General features: G+C 41.7%; 1 protein-coding gene across 1 annotated transcript in view; it reads right to left on the bottom strand.

Moving 5' to 3' along the window:
- RIC1 (RIC1 homolog, RAB6A GEF complex partner 1) overlaps positions 1 to 19,386 on the bottom strand; it is a 193,440-nt gene that overhangs the window by 71,647 nt on the left and 102,407 nt on the right. The window contains exons 7-10 of the mRNA XM_040357519.1: positions 17,884 to 17,975; positions 14,268 to 14,356; positions 5,911 to 6,055; positions 906 to 954 (exon numbers count right to left, since the gene is read on the bottom strand). Of these exons, the coding sequence (XP_040213453.1) occupies positions 906 to 954; positions 5,911 to 6,055; positions 14,268 to 14,356; positions 17,884 to 17,975 (375 nt within the window). The remainder of the gene's footprint in view (positions 1 to 905; positions 955 to 5,910; positions 6,056 to 14,267; positions 14,357 to 17,883; positions 17,976 to 19,386) is intronic.

Here is a 19,386-nt window from a genome sequence, read left to right as displayed (position 1 = left end):
TAAAATGGAATTGAACTCTCAATCAACATAAACCATTTTTAATCCTTCTGCAATTAGCCTTGGTAAATAGACAGTAAGGTATGATTACATGTTTTAAACTTTTTTTTGTTTACATTTCTTCAGTTGCCATCTGGTTTCTGGCCTAAGCCAAAAGTATGTCATACATCCCAGGAAAATAGGTATTTTTCTGTTTCATGTGGAGGAGGGGTTTTCTCTACTTGGCTCAGGCATGCCTACCTGCCTGAGCCAAGGTCAGATGGATTCTGGGAAGAAAATGTTACATGAATCTGCAATTACTCGCGATGGCTGCAGCTAGGAATGCTAGGAGTTGCAATTTCCCAGTAAAATAAAAAATGGAGACATTGATGGATGGGCGAGTTTGCTTTGAATATTAAAAATGAATTAAAAAGGGGTTTCGGTGCGCTGATACAGGTAAGTACCAATTTAGGCGTTTTATGGATGTTTTAAAATTCCAGATCCAAACTGAGTGAGGCAATGGCAGTTCCTACCCAATATTTCTCCAACCGATTTTTTTTTTTTTTTTTAATATTTAGCATTTCTTTTAAAGATAGTTTCACCCACAACCCCAATATTTGTTGTTCATGCTAAATTAGCTTTTTTTTTCATTGCCTTGCACAATCTCTCTCATCTCCTCCCTAAATTATCCATTATTGACCCCCTGTGTAGTTATCCCACCCATTGATTCATGCAATCTGTTCTATGCAACTACAATCAGTCTGTCAGCCCATGAAGTCTATAGAGGGTATCAAGGTGTTATCCTGTGTCATCTGTTTAGCCAACTAGTATCTATATAAAATTTCTCCAAACAATCTTTCTTTGTGAAATAAAATAAACTGAAAAAAACACTACAGTCATCAGCGGGCTTGTTTTTGCTATATACTCACCATAGAGCTAATTTTTAAAGTCTCTTTCTTGGTACCATCGGCTCTGTAACTGCAAGGACAAAACAGGCAAGGTAAGACGTACTCATATTGACAGAGTGCAACTATTTTAGAATGTTTCATTTAATTTATAGCTTAATGGTGCTTTAACTGCTGATGTTTTTTAATCTCAATCTTCTGCTAAAATGCATACATAAAAAGGAAAAAGTGCATTTCTGACCTAAAAATCTATTTCTTGAAGTACAGTATAGGACTTATAATCTTTTAACGATAAGTTACATGAAGCTATTTACAAAAGGCACTGAAATAAAACACAAAAGCTGCAGGGAGAGGCTCCTATATAACCCAGCCCAATTCCAGCTACTCATTTTGTAGAAAGCAGTAGGGGGGTCATAAGGGAGGCACCTGTGTCCGGTACCGTACTCCAAGAAACTGATGCAATGACACTAAATCTTGTCTATCTACTAGTTAGTCTAAAATTCTATTTTCTTAGTCGTTCTGTACAGGACAAAAGTCTTTAACCTCCTATAACATGTAGGCCAAGAGAGGCTCGACATGATTCAACAAACTTGCTATAAACAGAGGACCTAAAAATGTTTTAGGAGCTGGCAGCTCCCATGCACATCAAATGTTGCAGCCTGAGCTTCTGGGTGATGGCACCAGCACCCTGGGGTAGATTTAAAGGGTGCAAGTTCTACATTTGCAGTGGTAGGTGTCCTCATACTCCGCAAAAGTTTACAAGTAGTGAGGCAGCATCTGGACTTCACTCTCAATGATGAGCATACCCCAAAGGGTGCTTCAGGGACAGGGCTATGCCTGAAGAAAACCACAGCTCTGTACCCTGCAGCTAATTTAAAGCGCTACACCATGTGCCATGGTAAAAAGACATGCAAAAACCAGTGGCAGAAGCAATGTTACAGATGGGCTCTGCATTGTTGCCCAAGTATGGTGCCCAAAGACTGAGCTGAGGAGTCAACTGACCTAGCAAGCTGCAGGAGGAGTCTCAGTGACAATGGTACAGCCAGAAATTCTGTGAGGAAAATTATCTAGAAACACCTCAAAAGGAAAAAATTTAAGCATTTCTTAGCATAGTGAAGAGGCTAATCACCAAAGGACACTCGCAAAAAACTAAAGCTAGCTGGGAGTGGTAGAGGTAATCTAGGGTGGAAGTCTTTTATTGCTTTTTTATTTTTGCCAGTGTCCAACCTCCCGATGGTAAGCTGCATACTGTATAACCCATAAAGAATACAAGATACTGTGTCCTGTACAGTAGGACTAGGAAATTACTTACTGAGTGGGTACTGTAGCTCAGAAGAAATAAGTAATGTGTTTAAAACACTCTGTGAAAAGCATGTGCCAATTTAACAAAACATGGCTTGTTTTAAACAATATCACACAAATAATTAAAGAACCTGCTATCAGGTTATTGATAAAAACTGCAGAAAACAGGGTGCTGCTTAGAGAACCAGGCAGCAGAAAGTTGCATCTGCAGAATATTGGATGTTCACCCAGTACAACTTTGAAAAACTATGAACAGGGGAGTAGGTTGTGGCCTTTCAAAGCTTGGCACAGGGACAACAGAGAAACTTGCTTTGCGGTAGACCGGTGGCTCCATGTCCAGGCAACGAGGAGCAATTTCCTTTGGGTACTTTGGAGTAAGACAAAACTATGTCTTCACTGAGGTGGAAGACTGATACCATTTTTGGGAAGAAAGGATGGTCTTGGGCATAGGACTACCTTGTCGTTGTGAAGAATGAGAAACGGCTCCTTACAAGAGAGACACCCCAGAGGTTTTTGAAACAGAATGGACAAGGCAGAAATTGGTCTTTTCAGGGCACTGAGAATATCAGGATCAGGGTGGAAATGGTGGAGCTATTGTCCCCCTCTAACAAAAGAGGAACACAGTGGAAGGACTGGAGCAGACAGAATAAAGAGTGGCTGTGCATAGTATTCAATCAGCTTCTGTCTTCAGCACGTTTAGTTAAGCTTTGAAATTGAAAGATAAAAGCTGACTGGTTGCCATGCAAAGTTTCTCCAGGTTCGGTCAGCTCCAGCCTTAGTAAAATCCCCTCACTGGGCATCCCCTCCTCAACATACAATGAAGAAACTCAGCTTCTAGATCTTTATCTTTGTTAGGTCAGACAGTGTTCAAACCTAGTTTACAACTAATGAGACCTACCAGCACAGTACAGGCAGGGTTAATTATGATCAACATTAAAGTGGACATAAAAGGCTTAATATATTCTGATCTGTGTAAATACCTTGCTTCAATCAGCCCCCATAAAGGCCACGTCATACAAAAGTTTTAACTCCCTGTTTCATGGTGCGGCTGCTGCAGGGAAGAAGTGGGAGTGCTAACAACGGGTAGGCAATGCTGGTAGGTCGTGTCACAACTCTTGGAATTCAGCCCTGTTGAGCATTCCATTACACAGGGGAGCTGGATCGTCTGCAGCATGTCACTAGCAGATTGAAATAAGGTGTTCTCACACAGATCTTTGTTTACCAGCACTATACTTCCACTTTAACGTCTCAGTCCTGTTTTAAACATTACAGACAAAAGAACGCTAAGCAGTATTTTTCAGTGCTGGATTTTTCGGGAAAAAAAAAAAAAGGTAAGCAGCGACCTTTAAAATGTATATTCAACAGTCATGCTGTGTGAACATATACCAGTGCCTTGAAAAAGTATTCACACCCCCTAAAATTTTCCACATTTTATCATGTTACAACCAAAAACGAAGGAAGGAAAACCAAACTTTAAAATGGGACTCCTTATGGTTTTCTTCTTGCCCCTCTTCCATAAAGCCCAGATAATAGTCGTCCTGTGTACAGATTCTCCCACCTGAGCTGTGGATCTCTGCAGCTCCTCCAGAGTTACCATGGGCCTCTTGGCTGCTTCTCCGATGAATGTTCTCCTTGTCTGGCCTGTCAGTTTAGGTGGACCGCCATGTCTTGGTAGGTTTGCAGTTGTGTCATACTCTTACCATTTTCGGATGATGTTATTTTTTTCATACCGTAACCCTATTTTAAACTTCTGTGTTCCTTGGCCTTCCTAATGCCGTTTGTTCACTAAAGTTCTCTAACAAACCTCTGAGGGCTTCACAAAATAGCTGTATTTATATTGAGATTAACACACAGGTATACTCTCTACTATTAAGGTGACTTCTGAAGGCAATTGGTTCCACTCGATTTCAGTTAAGGTGATCCGAGTAGAGGGGGCTAAATACAAATGCACGCCACACAGATATTAATTGGTAAAAAAAAAAAAAAAAATTTAAACCATTTTTAAATTTTCCTTCCACTTCACAATTAAGTTCCACTTTGTGTTGGTCTATCACATAAAATCCCAATAAAATACATTTATGTTTTTGGTTGTGACATGACAAAATGTGGAAAATTTCAATGAATACTTATTCAAGGCACTGTAACAAATATAAAGAAGACGTTACCCTAACTTGATGCAGACACAAATACAAAAATCTGCCAGGGGTGTTGAGACTATGGTTCACTATGGCTCAAGAAATCTAAAGTTATCCTGCCTACCTTTTGTTTTTTGATGAGTAGATATAAAAAAGTAGCCATGAATATAAAGACGACAGCTTAGTTCCCCCAACACCACATTCTAGCAATGTTCACTAAAACATTACAAGATGTGATACAATAATCTGTACAAAATGTTGTCATATTATAGGGGTGCTCAGGGTAAATACAGCCCTAAAATATCAGAAATTAATAAAAACACAATAGTGCAGATATACAGTTAGGTTCATATATATTTTGACACAGGCACAATTTTCATACTTTTGGCACTGTATGTCACCAGAATAAAATTTAAATGAAACAATCCAAATGAATTTGAAGTGCAGACTTTCAGCTTTAATTCAAGGGGCAAACAAACATCAGTACAAATTTTAGGAACTGCAGCCACTTTTATACACAGTTCCCCCATTTTCAGGGGCTTAAATTAATTGGACAATAATTGGACAAAATTAATATAATGATAAATAAAATGTTAATTTTTTATATTTTGTTGAGAATCCTTTAGTGGCAATGAATGCCTGAAGTCTGGAACCCATTGCCAAAGACTGGGTTTCCTCCCTTCTGATGCGTTGCCAGACTCTAATTGCAGCTTTCTTCAGGAGTTGTTTGTTTGTGGATCTTTCTGCCTTTAGTTTTGCCTTCAGCAAGTGAAATGCATGCTCAATTGGATTGAGATCAGGTGAGTGGCTCGGCCATTGCAGAATATTCCACTTATTTTCCTTCAAAAGCTCCTGGGTTGCTTTTGCAATGTGTTTTGGATCATTGTACATCTGGAATGTGAAGCCGTCCAATCAACTTTGATGGATTAGGCTGACAGTATATCTCCAAGCACTGCAGAATTCAACCGGCTGCTTCTGTTACATCATCAATAAACACCAATGACCCAGTGCCACTGGAAGCCATGCATGCCAATGCCATCACACTGCCTCCACCATGTTTTACAGATGACATTGTGTGCTTTGGATCATGAGCGGTTCCAAGCCTTCTCCACACTTTTTTCTTCCTGTCATTCTGGTACAGATTAATCTTGGTTTCATCCGTCTAAAGAATGCTTTTCCAGAACGTGTTGGTTTTTTTTGATTTTTGAAGAGTGTGCACTTTCAGCCCATTTCCATTACATAACTATAGGGTGAATATGTTATGTTAAATACCTGAAAAAAAATAAAAATTGTGCCAGTGTCCAAATATATATGGACCCAACTGTAAATAAGAAAACTATGTTAACTGTTTTAATTTTTTTTTCAAATAATAATAATCTGTGCTGAAAGAACAGCGAAAGATGATAAAAACGGATCTCGACTGACAAAAGCCATGTTTCATAAAGCAGATCGTTCCAGCTTTTAAATTACTTGAATTACAAGCGTTTTTCATTTCTGCATGACTAAATGGGTATTTGAGAGGATATAATTATTGGGAGAAACACACAGGTATGGCAATGTAATGTAGACATGAGCAGAATGTGATTACTTACGCAAAGTCTCCTCCAAGAGTACAAATCAGATGTGCCCCAAATACACTCCACAGAGAAAGGCCTCCACATTCCCAAGTTACCATGACAACACTGTAATCAGGTGACCATCGTATTAACTTGACTGATCCAGTCTTGTTCCAGATATCTAATGACACCAAATTAAACAAACATTGGTGGTTTGCATGACAGACTTCAAAACAATGCATACTTATCCGACATTCACTGTACGTTTGTCCAATATTTTATGCTGAATCGATTATATTTTATATAAACACATACACAATATATATACATGCCCTGGTATAATTTATGATTTCTTGGTCATTTTTTAGAGAATATGAATGAGAACACAAAAATAGGATTTTTACACCAGCTTACCTGTAAAATCCTTTTCTTGGAGTACATCACGGGACACAGAGAAGAATAGTAATTACTATGTGGGTTATAGAGTCTACCTTCAGGTGATGGACATCGGCATGCTCTTAAGGCAGGAAGTTCCCTCCCCTATATAACCCCTCCCATACCGGGAGTACCTCAGTTTTGTAGCAAAGCAATAAGTGTCCCAATATCCCCATCAAGAGAGACGGGAGCTCTGTGTCCCGTGATGTATTCCAAGAAAAGTATTTTACAGGTAAGCGGTTATAAAAATCCTATTTTCTTTATCGTACATCACGGGACACAGAGAAGCATAGTAATTACTATGTGGGATGTTCTAAAGCAATGCCAAATGAGGGGGGGGGGGGAGACATCAAAGCCCGCTGGGTGCCATCAGACGTGAAGAATCAACTGCAGCCTGCAGCACACTGCGCCCAAAGGAGCCTTGCTCACACTTTCATTTATCCAATTGGTAAAATTTAGTGAAAGTGTGGACTGACGACCAGGTCGCGGCCTTGCAGACCTGAGCCATGGAGGCATGATGATGCACTGCCCAGGAAGTGCCAACCGCTCTAGTGGAGTGCGCTTTAACCTTAAGTGGAGGAATCTTTCCTTTCAAGCCATAGGCTTGAGTAATGACCTGTCGAATCCATTTAGAAAAAGTGGACTTAGACGCTGCCTGTCCGCTTCTAGGACCATCCGGCAGAACGAATAGAATGTCCGATTTCCGAAACTAAGCAGTAGCTTTAAGATAGATTTTTACTGCTCTCAGTACATCCAGAGTATGTAACGAAAAAAGAAGGGAGAACCAGATCTTGGTTCAGATGGAAGTTTGAAACTACCTTGGGGAGGAAGGCCAGATGAGGCCACAGGACCACCCTGTCCTTGTGAAGAATTAGGTATGGCTCTTTACATGAAAGGGCCACCAACTCCGATAGCCATAACCTCTGCTAGGAGGGTATCAAGAACACCACCTTCCTGGTCAAGGGGACCAAGGGAATGTGAGCCAGAGGCTTAAAGGTTTGCTACTGTAGGGAAGAGAGAACCAGATTCAGCTCCCACGGGCACAAGGGGGTTTTAATTGGAGGATTAACACGAATCACCCCCCGTAAGAAGGTTTTAACCAGAGAATGTGTAGCCAGTGGCCTTTGAAAAAATATTGATAAGGCCGAGACCTGGCCCTTGATGGTACTCCAGGCTAATCTCATGTCTGCCCCCAACTGCAGAAACTCCAATATTCTGCCAATGAGATACCTGCGAGGATGCCACCTTTTGGCTTCGCACAAGGCCACATATGCCTTCCAAACTCTGTAATAAATAAGCCTAGAAGCTGGCTTTCTGGCATTAATTAGTGTAGACACTACAGAATTAGAGAGACCCCTCCTCTTTAGGATATGGGTTTCAACAGCCAGACCGTTAAATTTAGAGACCATAAGGAAGGGTGGAATATTGGCCCCTGTGAGAGCAGGTCTGGACAGAGTGGAAGGATCCATGGATGTTCTATTGACATCCTTACAATCTCTGCGTACCATGCCCTTCTCGGCCAAGCTGGAGCGACCAGAATCACTGGTTTTCATTCTGACTTTATCCTGCGAAGCAGGCGGGGTAACACGCATAGATTAGGGAGAACCGATCCCACGGAAACACCAGCGCATCCGTTCCTGCAAGCGAGCGGATCTCTTGTTAGGGACAGAAAATTCCACCTTCGCATTGAACCTCGATGCAAAGAGATCCACATCTGGTGTTCCCCACCTCTGACAAATGCCCCGGAAGATGTCTGGGTGAAGAGTCCACTCTCCTGGGAGCAACAGCTGGCAACTTAAGAAGTCTGCCTGCCAATTGTCTATTCCCGGAATGAAAATCGCCGATATGCACGGGACATGCTTTTCTGCCCAAATCAGGATCTGATCCACCTCTTTTTGGGCTGCACGACTCCTTGTGCCACCCTGGTGATTTATATATGCCACAACTGTGGCATTGTCGGACTGAATCCTGACTGGGAACCCCCGTAATCTGTCTGTCCATGCTGATAGAGATTCGGGCAGCTCGTCTAGCCCTAACAGGTTGATGGGGAGAGATTTCTCAGAGACCGACCACTTTCCCTGGAGACATAGCTCCTCCAGGACTGCACCCCAGCCTAGCAGACAGGCATCTGTAGTCACAACCCGCCAAGACATTGGAACAAAGGACTTCCCTTTTAGCCGAACCGTTGGGGAGAGCAACATACAGTGGGGATCGAAAGTTTGGACACCCCAGGTAAAAAATTGTATTAATGTGCATAACAAAGCCAAGGAAAGATGGAAAAATCTCCAAAAGGCATCAAATTACAGATTAGACATTCTTAGAATATGTAAAAAAAAAAAAAAAAACTACTTTTTACTTTTTTTCCATCATTTACACTTTCAAAATTACAGAAAACCAAAAAAATGGTGTCTGAAAAAGTTTGGGCACCCTGCAGAGTTAATATCTTGTACTGCCCCCTTTGGCAAGTATCACAGCTTGTAAATGCTTTTAGTAGTCAGCCAAGAGTCTTTCAATTCTTGTTTGAGGTATCTTTGCCCATTCTTCCTTACAAAAGTCTTACAGTTCTTTGAGATTTCTGGGCTGTCTGTCACGCACTGCTCTTTTAAGGTCTATCCATAGGATTTTCAATTATGTTGAGGTCAGGAGATTGTGAAGGCCATGGCAAAACCTTCAGTTTACGCCTCTTGGTGTAATCCCCCGTGGATTTTGGGGTGTGTTTAGGCTCATTATCCATTTGTAGAAGCCATCCTCTCTTTAACTTCAGCTTTTTCACAGATGGCATCAAGTTACCATCCAAAATTTGCTGAAATTGTATTGAATCCATTTTTCCTTCTACTCGTGAAATGTTCCCTGTGCCACTGGCTGCAATACAACCCCAAAGCATGATTGATCCACCCCCATGCTTAACAGTTGGACAGAGGTTCTTTTCATTAAATTCTGTGCCCTTTCTTCTCCAAACGTACCTTTGCTCATTCCGGCCAAAAAGTTCTATTTTAAACTCATCGGTCCACAGAATTTGTTTCCAAAATGCATCAGGCTTGTCTATATGTTCATTTGCAAAGTTCAAACGCTGATTTTTGTGGTGAGGACGTAGAAGAGGTTTTCTTCTGATGACTCTTCCATGAAGACCATATTTGTACAAGTATCTCTTTATAGTGGAATAGTGTACCACAACTCCAGTGTCTGCCAGATCTTTCTGGAGGGATCGTGCAGTCAAACGTGGGTTTTGAATTGCTTTTCTCACAATCCTGCGAGCTGTTCTGTCTAATATTATTCTTGGTCTTCCAGATCTTGCTTTAACTTCCACTGTTGATGATGACTGCCATTTCTTAATTACATTCCGAACAGAGAAGATTGACATCTGAAAACGCTTTGCTATCTTCTTATAGCCTTCTCCAGCTTTGTGAGCATCAAATATTTTCAGTTTTCTAGACAACTGCTTAGAAGAACCCATGGTGCTGATTGTTGGGGCAAGGTCAGATGAGTCTGGACATTTAAAACCTTTGAGATTGATATCACCTGGTCTTCCCAGACGATGATTGAGAACAATCCATGACACTGGCAGGTCTCAGCTTTGTAAAGGGGGCAGTGCATGCTATAAATTCTGCAGGGTGCCCAAACTTTTGCAGACACCATTTTTTTTGTTTTCTGTAATTTTGAAAGTGTAAATGATGGAAATAAAATCTAACTTTTTTTTTTACATATTATAAGAATGTCTAATCTGTAATTTGATGCCTTTTGGAGATTTTTCCATCTTTCCTTTGTTTTCGTTATGCACATTAATACAAATTGTTACCTGGGGTGCCCAAACTTTCGATCCCCACTGTAGGGAAGTCTAAGGCTTGGGCTTTCTTGTTCCAAGCGGATAGGATGGCGTGTTGTAGTCTCCTTGAGTGGAAGTGGGCAAATGGGACGGCCTCGAATGAGGCTAGCATTTTCCCCAGCAGCCGCATAGAAAGGCGGATGGAAGGCTGACGCTTTGAACTGACCAACTGGACTAGCTCCCTTAAAGAATCGATCTTTGTTTGGGGCAAAAAGATCTTTCTCTTATCTGTGTCTATGAGTAGACCTAAATACTCCAGCCTTTTCACAGGAACCAAGGCTGACTTGTCCAGGTTGAGAATCCAACCCATAGACTCCAGGTATTTCACGGTTCTCTGTACTGCTAGGTTTAGATCGGGAACTGAGCGATCTACCAACAACAGATCGCCCAAATAGGCTACTATAGATATGCCCTGAGACCTTAGATTGGCCAACAGGGGGGCCAGCACCTTCGTGAACACCCGAGGTGCAGTGGCTAGTCCGAAGGGTAAAGCCATGAACTGAAAATGACGTTGATTTATCGCGAAGCGTAACAGCTTCTGATGGCCGGGAAAGATAGGTATGTGTAGGTTTGATATCTATGGATATGGAAGCGGCCACTGACCGGATTGATTCCATCCGAAAGGATCGGATATTTAGGAACTAGTTTAGGGCCTTGAGATCTCCGTTCGGCTTGGGGACGGTAAAAAGATTTGAATAGAAACCCAAACCTTGCTCTTCTACCGGTAGTTCTATGATCACCCTTTGGGAAAGCAGATGATCCAAGGCCAACGCTAGAGACTTTTTTCCCCGGGTTTTTCGGGACGCTTGAGGCCAGGAAGCGGGGTGGAGGAAACTCTCGCAACTCCAGCCTGTACCCCTCGGAGACCGTGGAGAGGACCCAAATGTCTTGGATCGCTTTTGCCAGGCCCCGGCAAACACCTGAAGGTAGACTCTATAACCCACATAGTAATTACTATGCTTCTCTGTGTCCCGTGATGTACGATAAAGAAAACATTTTTCACTCATGGTTAGCGTTTGTCTGAAGCCATTTATTATCAATCAACTGTGTTTAGTCTTTTAAAATCATAATGGCAACAAAAACTACTCAAATGACCCTGATCAAAGGTTTACATACCCTGGTGATTTTGGCCTGATAACATGCATACAAGTAGACACAAAGGGGTTTGAATGGCTATTAGGCTGGGTTCACACTATACTACACGGCAGTAGTACGACTTTCATCCTACTTTGCTCTGCGGCATTGGTCCTACATCGGTCCGACTTTCATGAACAGGATACTACTTTGATCCGACTTTGTGTCTGACTTGTTCTTTGACCAATCAAAATAATCCCAGAGTGAGATAAATTCCTTTTACTGCTGCTGTAATCACCATGTCGGATGTCAAAAGTCAGATGGTAAGGACAAGGATCCTACTTTGATCCGACTTCAATGATATTCAATGGGCTGAAGTAGGACCAAAGTAGTACAGGGAGCATTTTCAAAGTCGGACCGACTTGTGTCGGACCAGTTAAGAGGGCTCTCATAGGGAAACTGTTTGCTTGTAGTGTGTGTATAAACAAAAAATCAATGAGTTTCTGGACTCCTGACAGACCCTTGCATCTTTCATCCAGTGCTGCCCTGACTTTTCTGGATTCTGAGTCATGGGGAAAGCAAAAGAATTGTCAAAAGAATCTGTCGGAAAAGGAAGTTGAACTGTATAAAACAGGAAAGGGATATAAAAAAAGATATTCAAGGAATTGAGAATGCCAATCAGCAGTGTTCAAACTCTAATCAAGAAGTGGAAAATGAGGGGTTCTGTTGAAACCAAACCACGGTCAGGGAAACCAACTGAGGTTTTATCCTCAACTGCCAAGAAAATTGTTCGGGATGCAAAAAAAAAAAAAAAACACAAATAACTTCAGGTGTAATATAGGACTCTGAAAACATGTGGTGTGGCTGTTTCAAGATGCACAATAAAAAGGAATTTGAAGAAAGATGGGCTGCATGGTCAAGTTGCCAGAAGAAAGCCATTACTACGCAAATGCCACAAAGTATCCCGCTTACAATACACCAAACAGCACAGAGAGACAAGCCTCAAACCTTCTGGCACAAAGTCATTTGGAGTTATGAGACCAAAACTCAGCTTTATGGCCACAACCATAAACTCTACATTTGGAGAGGAGTCGACAAGGCCTATGATAAAAAGGTACACCATTCCTACTGTGAAATACGGAGGTGGAGTGCTGATGTTTTGGGGATGTGTGAGCTACAAAGGCACAGGAAATTTGGTCAAAATTGATGGCAATATGAATGCAGTATGTTATCAAAAATTACTGGAGGAACATTTGCATTCATCAGCCAGATTCACAAAGACATGAGTGAGTTTGGGGGTAGATGAACTTGACTGGCCTGCACAGAGCCCCGACCTCAACCCGATAGAACACCTTTGGGGTGAATTACAGCAGAGACTGCGAGCCAGGCCTTCTCTCCAACATCTGTGCCTAACCTCACAAATGCACTTCTGGTCAAACATTCTCATAGACACACTCCTAAACCTTGTGGACAGCCTTCCCAGAAGAGTTAAAGCTGTTATAGCTGCAAAGGGTGGGCCAACTCAATATTGAACCCTATGGACTAGGACGCCATTAAAGTTAATATGGGTGTAAAGGCAGGGGTCCCAATATATTACAGCCAGGAAAATCATGCTTTAGGCCTCTTGCACACGATACTCCTGTTTGAGCAGTTTTTCAGACGATTTTTTTTATGTATTTGCGCGTATTTTCGTGCGCACGCGCAAACGTATTCTCGCATTCACAATATGTTACTGGACACTTGTGCGCATGAGGCGTAAATTACCGACCAAAAATGCAGATTTTTCTATTTGTTTACATGCCTGTGTGCATAGGCACATTACAATAGGCTGTATTTTAGCTCAGTAAAAAAAAAAAAAATAGGCTGTACTGAGCTTTTTCAAGCTGCAGCTTGCGAGAGGCCATAGGCTCAATTTCCACTGGCGTTTTTACAGCCACTGTTAGCCTTTTTTACAGCTTAAAAACTCCTGTCCATGTTTATTTTGTAAAAAAAGTTTTTTTTTTTTGTGAGCTGGAGCTCAAAAACGCCGCGGTAGCGTTTGAGCGTTTTTTAATGTCTGGCGTTTTTACAGCTCTATTGCTGGAGCCACAGAACGCCCTGGTCCCGCATTTTTTTTACAGCTCAAAAACGCCTATGCCATTTGCAGCTCAAAAATGCCTATGTGGGCATGATGCCATAGAATAACATGGACAGACGTTTTAAGCTGTAAAAAATGCTCAGAAAAGTGGCTGTAAAAACGCCAGTGGAAATGAAGCCTTATAGTTTTTTCTCTCAGTATGAGTTTCCTTTAAGCAGATCAGATTAGTCAAAGACTAAAAATAAGGTACCCGTCAGTGCCTTGGTGTCCAGTGTTATCTTCCCGCAGCCAGCTGTTCTTACTGCTGAAGGTCCCTGGTGCCACCATTTTGGATATGTGAGCCAACTGGAGGAATCACAGTTGGCTTCCCACTGTGCGTGTGTGAGATTTTGTGGCACTGCAGGACCGCTCCTGCAGTCTCCTGGGACATGTGATCCATCCCAGGAGGCTTTGGGTGGAAAGGCATGGGTAGGTGGCATTCCTACGTGTACATCATTCTCGCCCAGCTGAGAACTAGTACCCACTCCCACACATAAAATGTACAAGGTGTTAGGACACCGAGTTGGGTGTTGAACAAGTGGCACTTTTATTTTGAGTGAAGGTCCACTTTAAGTGTATGTACTTTCCCAGTATTCGTATTAAAGTTCAGGAAATCACAGGTAGTTAAAAGATGGTATACAGGTTGTATTTACATATATAAATATTTTTAATGAAGACATACCTAGATTATGGAGGCGTTTTTAACACCTCACATGAGTTCAGCTTTAATAAAGTGTATTGTAATGGTAATTAACCCCGACACTGTGGTAAGTACTAGAGTGAGGCAGTAAAAGGATGTAAAAATTGTCACAACCACAACTGTAGTCCAGCTTACTTATACTGCACCCAGCTGCCACCATACTTTGTGGTAGAAGTGATCTGGCTGGCTTGAAAGTACATAAATACTGGATAATAATGTCAAAGCCATACAATGCAAGATCTTACCTGGATACTGCTTTGGAGTAAGCTCTAACTTATGAGAAAGCTGCATAGCACCAGTCGTATTATCTATTGTATATACCAGCACAGTGCCACTGTGGACAGAGAAAAAAACATGTATACGATTAGTCTGTTAGACAGCAAATAGTTAACACAGGTTCAATTAGTTTTATTAGGTCGGTTTTACGTAAACACACATTTATATTACCTATATAATATATAAACTATATAATAACCATTATCTAAATACCTATTGATGACTGTCAATTAAATTAAAATAGCATTCAAAAGACAGTTAAACCTCATGGAGTAAGTAATACTGTTCCAAGTTAAACATAATCAGTCACAATTGGCTTAAATGGAGGAAGCAGAATATTCAGCCTGTATCATTCCTACAAATTTGAAAACTTGCTCATCAAAGATTTACATTGCTTCCTTAGACTTATTGCCTATTTTGACCGATCTACAGTGTGACGGTATTAATTTTGAATAGCACCCGAAACATTGGCATGCACTGCATTAAAGGATAAGTTCACCCTTTGTAACAAGTTGCACCCACGTGCAACATGTAACAAATCCATTGGTCCCCAGACACCCCCAGCTCCATGTTGTGACATGTGGCAGGGTATCTTCTTTCCTCACTCTCATTCACAATGTGCAAAGAACGTGGCCAGGCACATCATTCGTTCACAGAGTTCTGTGAATTGAAAACTACAAGATCTGGCAGCCTTTGTGTCTGTCGGCTTCTAGTTCTCAATGAACTACAATGGCACTGTTGAGCGCTGTGGTAGTTCATTGATGCATCCTGTTAATGTGTAACTGCTTGGCCATATGATGTACAGCCAAACAGCTTACACACAGTCTGTAAGAGCCCTGCATTGCACTGCTGATCAGGAGTGCAATTCTTTCTAAGCTCCCAAAAAATAAAAAATAAATGCACATTTTCTTACCTGCAAAAAGATGTGCATTTATTTTATTTTATTTTTCAATAAGTCACGATTTTGAAGGTGTGCTGGCAACCAATTCAAAATTAAGTGAGTGAACAAGACCCCATATGATAGCTTTGGGCAGTGACAGGTATGCTTTATGGAGGCATCAGGGGTCTATTAAACCCTTGATATCTCCCCTGCACTTCAAAACATCTGATCAAACAAGGATTGTGTCTAATCAGATGCTTCCCTCACTGTAAAAGCCAGGAAAAGACAGCTCTGAAAATGGAAGTGACTGGAAGCTTCCAGTTTCACTCATCACAGAAGAGATCAGGAAATGGATGTTCCTCCATCTCCTCTGTGGGCAGCCAACCAGTCTGCTTATAGCAGCCTCGGGCTCCCCAGTGGAGAAGGAGAGCCTGGGAATGGTGGAGTGGAGCTGGAAGGTGGATCTGCAGTGCTATAGATGTTGTAGTAGCTATTGGAGGGTGAAGATTTGAGTCTTCATTTGCAGGGAGCTTCTTTCTCAACTTTCTTCTTCTGGTGACAGATTAAAAAAAAAAAAAAAAAAAAAAAAAAAGAAGGACTAAAGCATAAAGCAGAGGATGTCTATGGCTAGCCCCCTGGAGTCAGTCCCTTTGTAAACACTGTAACATAACCACTACCCCTACAGAGTTAGAAAAACATGCCTACTAGAAAATATACAGTTGTGCTCATAAGTTTACATACCCTGGCAGAATTTATGATTTCTTGATCATTTTTAAAGTTGATGTCCGGCCAAAAAAAAATATTAAAAGCCAGCAACTACAAATACTGCAGCTGCTGACTTTTAATATTGGGACACTTACCTGTCCTGGAGTCCAGCGCTGTACGCAGCAGAGGACGAGCGATCACTCTTCACTCTGCTGCCCTCCCCCCCGCCATCCACTGTGAGGGAACCAGGAAGTGATGCAATGCCCGTCTTTTGCCCGTGAATGCTGGGCCGGAAGTGGGTGCAAATACCTGTCTTTAGACAGGTATCTGCACCCCCCTGAAAGGTGTCAAATGTGACACCGGAGGGGGGGAGGGTTCCAATCAGCGCGAGTTCCACTTTAGGGTGGAGCTCCGCTTTAAGAGAATATGATTGACAACACAAACATGTTTTACTCGTGGTTAGTGCTGAAGCCATTTATTATGAATCAACTGTGTTTACACTTTTTAACTCATAACGACAACAGAAACTAGCCAAATGACCCAGATCAAAAGTTTATATACCCCAGTTTTTAATACCGTGTTTTGCTCCCTTCAATATCAATGACAGCTTGAAGTCTTTTGTGGATGAGGCTCTTCATCTTCTCAGATGGTAAAGCTGCCCGTTCCTTTTGGCAAAAAGCCTCCAGTTCCTGTAAATTCTTGGGCTGTCTTGCATGAACTGCACGTTTGAGATCTCCCCAGAGTGGCTCAATGATATTGAGGTCAGGAGACTGAGATGGGCCACTCCAGAACCTTCACTTTATTCTGCTGTAGCCAATGACAGGTCCACTTGGCCTTGTGTTTTGGATCATTGTCATGTTGGAATGTCCAAGTCCCATGTGCAGCTTCCTAGCTGATGAATGCAAATGTTCCCCCAGTAGTTTTTGATAAAATCCTGCATTCATCTTGCCATCAATTTTGACCAAAATTTCCTGTGCCTTTGTAGCTCACACATCCCCCAAAACATCAGCGATCCACCTCTGTGTTTCACAGTAGGAATGGTCTACCTTTCATCATAGGCCTTGTTGACTCCTCTCCAAATGTAGCGTTTATGGTTGTGGTCAAAAAGCTAAATTTTGGTCTCATCACTACAAATGACTTTGTGCAAGAAGGCTTGATGTTTGTCTCTGTGCTGTTTGGTGTATTGTATGTGGGATACTTTGTGGCATTTGTGTAGTAATGGCTTTCTTTTGGTGACTCGACCATGCAGCCCATCTTTCTTCAAGTGCCTCCTTATTGTGCATCTTGAAACAGACACATTACATGTTTTCAGAGAGTCCTGTATTTCACCTGAAGTTATTTGTGGGTTCTTTTTTGCATCCCATACAATTTTCCTGGCAGTTTTTGCTGTAATTTTAGTTGGTCTACCTGACTATGGTTTGCTTTCAACAGAACCCCTAGTTTTCCACTTCTTGATTAGAGTTTGAACATTGCCGATTGGCATTCTCAATTCCTTGGATATCTTTTTATATCCCTTTCCCATTTTATACAGTTCAACTACCTTTTCCTTTGACAATTCTTTTCCCCATGACTCAGAATCCGGAAACATCAGTGCAGCACTGGATGAAAGATGTAAGGGTCTATCAGGAATCCAGAAACTCATTGACCTTTTATACACACACTAATTACAAGCAAACAGATAACAGGTGAGAATGGTTACCTTCAATAGCCATTCAAACCCCTTTGTGTTTTCTTGTGTGCATGTTATCAGGCCAAAAACACCAAGGCATGTAAACTTTTGATCAGGAACATTTTGCTAGTTTCTGTTGACATGATGATCTAAAGAGAGTAAACACAGTTGATTGATAATAAATGGCTTCAGCTAAACACTAACCATGAGTGAAATAAAGTTTTTGCGTTTTCATATTCTCTGAAAAACCTGTAATGTCTTAGAACTTGCTCATAATTAGAGATAGAGAGATAGAGACAGAATTCCATCCTTGTAGAATATAAAAACATACCTAGCACATCCAAATGCCATCAATCTATATTTATTGTTAACTGCCACGCATGTTCCATCTACAACATCTGGTGCCCAAACTCCATGGACTTGCTGTAAAGACAGAAACATTTGTCACAACAGTAACATTACAATATTTGATCCTGTTTTAACAGGAAAACATAAAGCAAACATTTTTGCAATTTTATATTATAAGATCAACTATAAAAAACAAATTAGGAAAAGACATTAGGAGCAAGCCTCAGATTACCTGTCCCTCTGGTGCTGACAGGAATACGACAGAATGTCACAAGACTGCTTTAACAATGGGGCGTTTTTCAGGTGCTTCAACTTTAAAAAAAAAATGCGTCTGTAAAGCGCCCAAAAAGAAGCCTCATCTGCAATCCCAATGTGAAAGCCTGAGTGCTTTCACACAAGGCGCTGCCCTGGCAGAGCGTCAAAAAGTCTTGCAAGCAGCTTCTTTGCAGCTCTTTAGGAGCGGTGAATACACCACTCCTAAAGCGCCCCTTCTCATTGAGCCACTTTAACGCCAAAGCTCCTGAAAAACGCCCCAGTGTGAAAGGGGTCTTAGCGGAGCTTTACCAGTGTTTTTCGGGCGCTGGCAGTGTGAAAGTGCTCTGAAAGCACTCAGGCTTTCACATTGGGATTGCAGATGAGGCTTTTTCAGGCTTCAGGCTTCTTTCAGGCTTCTTACAGTCGCTTTTTTTTTAATGCTAAAGCGCCTGAAAAATGCACCCGTGTGAAAGTGGTCCAAGAACCTGAGAGGAAGTATTCCTGCAGACCGCCTTTGGGTGTGGTACTTGAGAACCCCCCTGATAAAAAGGATTGACGACAACAAGGGTGTAACAACTCCCCATTCCCCGCAAGAAAGATACAATTAGGTCCATATATATTTGGACACGGCACAATTTTCATACTTTTGGCTCTGTATGCCACCAGAATAGAATTAAAATGAAACAATCCAAATTAATTTGACGTGCAGACTTTCAGATTTACTTCAAAGGGTTGAACATAATATCCCCCTGAGAAGTTGAAGAAGGAAGGGGTCAGGTCATTTGACGCCTCAAGTCAACCCAACAATTGAAACCAGAAGTATCACGAGGATCCGGTGTTACCATCTAGGTCTCGGCAGCAAATACTAGGATACTGCTTCCAAGCCCATCTGACCCCATATATTCTGACGGTGACAGGGGGAGATCTGCAGCCATCCAGCCTGTGTTACTGGGGTTTCGCCACTTGATCATCATTGCAAGCCAAAGGCCTTGGCTGGGTTATATAGCCACATGCCTTTTTTACTTGCCATCCGCTAAGCAGGTTTTTTTTTTTTTACAGTGGTTGGGCACTCTTGTTTAAAGTCACTGTAGTGCCATTGAGAAGGGGATTAATTTCCCCAATACGGATTATTAATATGCCATTCTCTGAATGATTGGGACTCTGTAGCACAGCTTCTCTCTCATCTGTACTGTGAAGCGCCGTCCAATCAACTATGCTGCATTTGGCTGAA

Source organism: Rana temporaria, chromosome 1 (assembly GCF_905171775.1).
Source record: "Rana temporaria chromosome 1, aRanTem1.1, whole genome shotgun sequence".
Lineage (NCBI taxonomy): Eukaryota > Metazoa > Chordata > Amphibia > Anura > Ranidae > Rana > Rana temporaria.
Note: the sequence above shows the minus strand (reverse complement) of the source record. Positions and strands in the feature narration are given on the sequence as shown.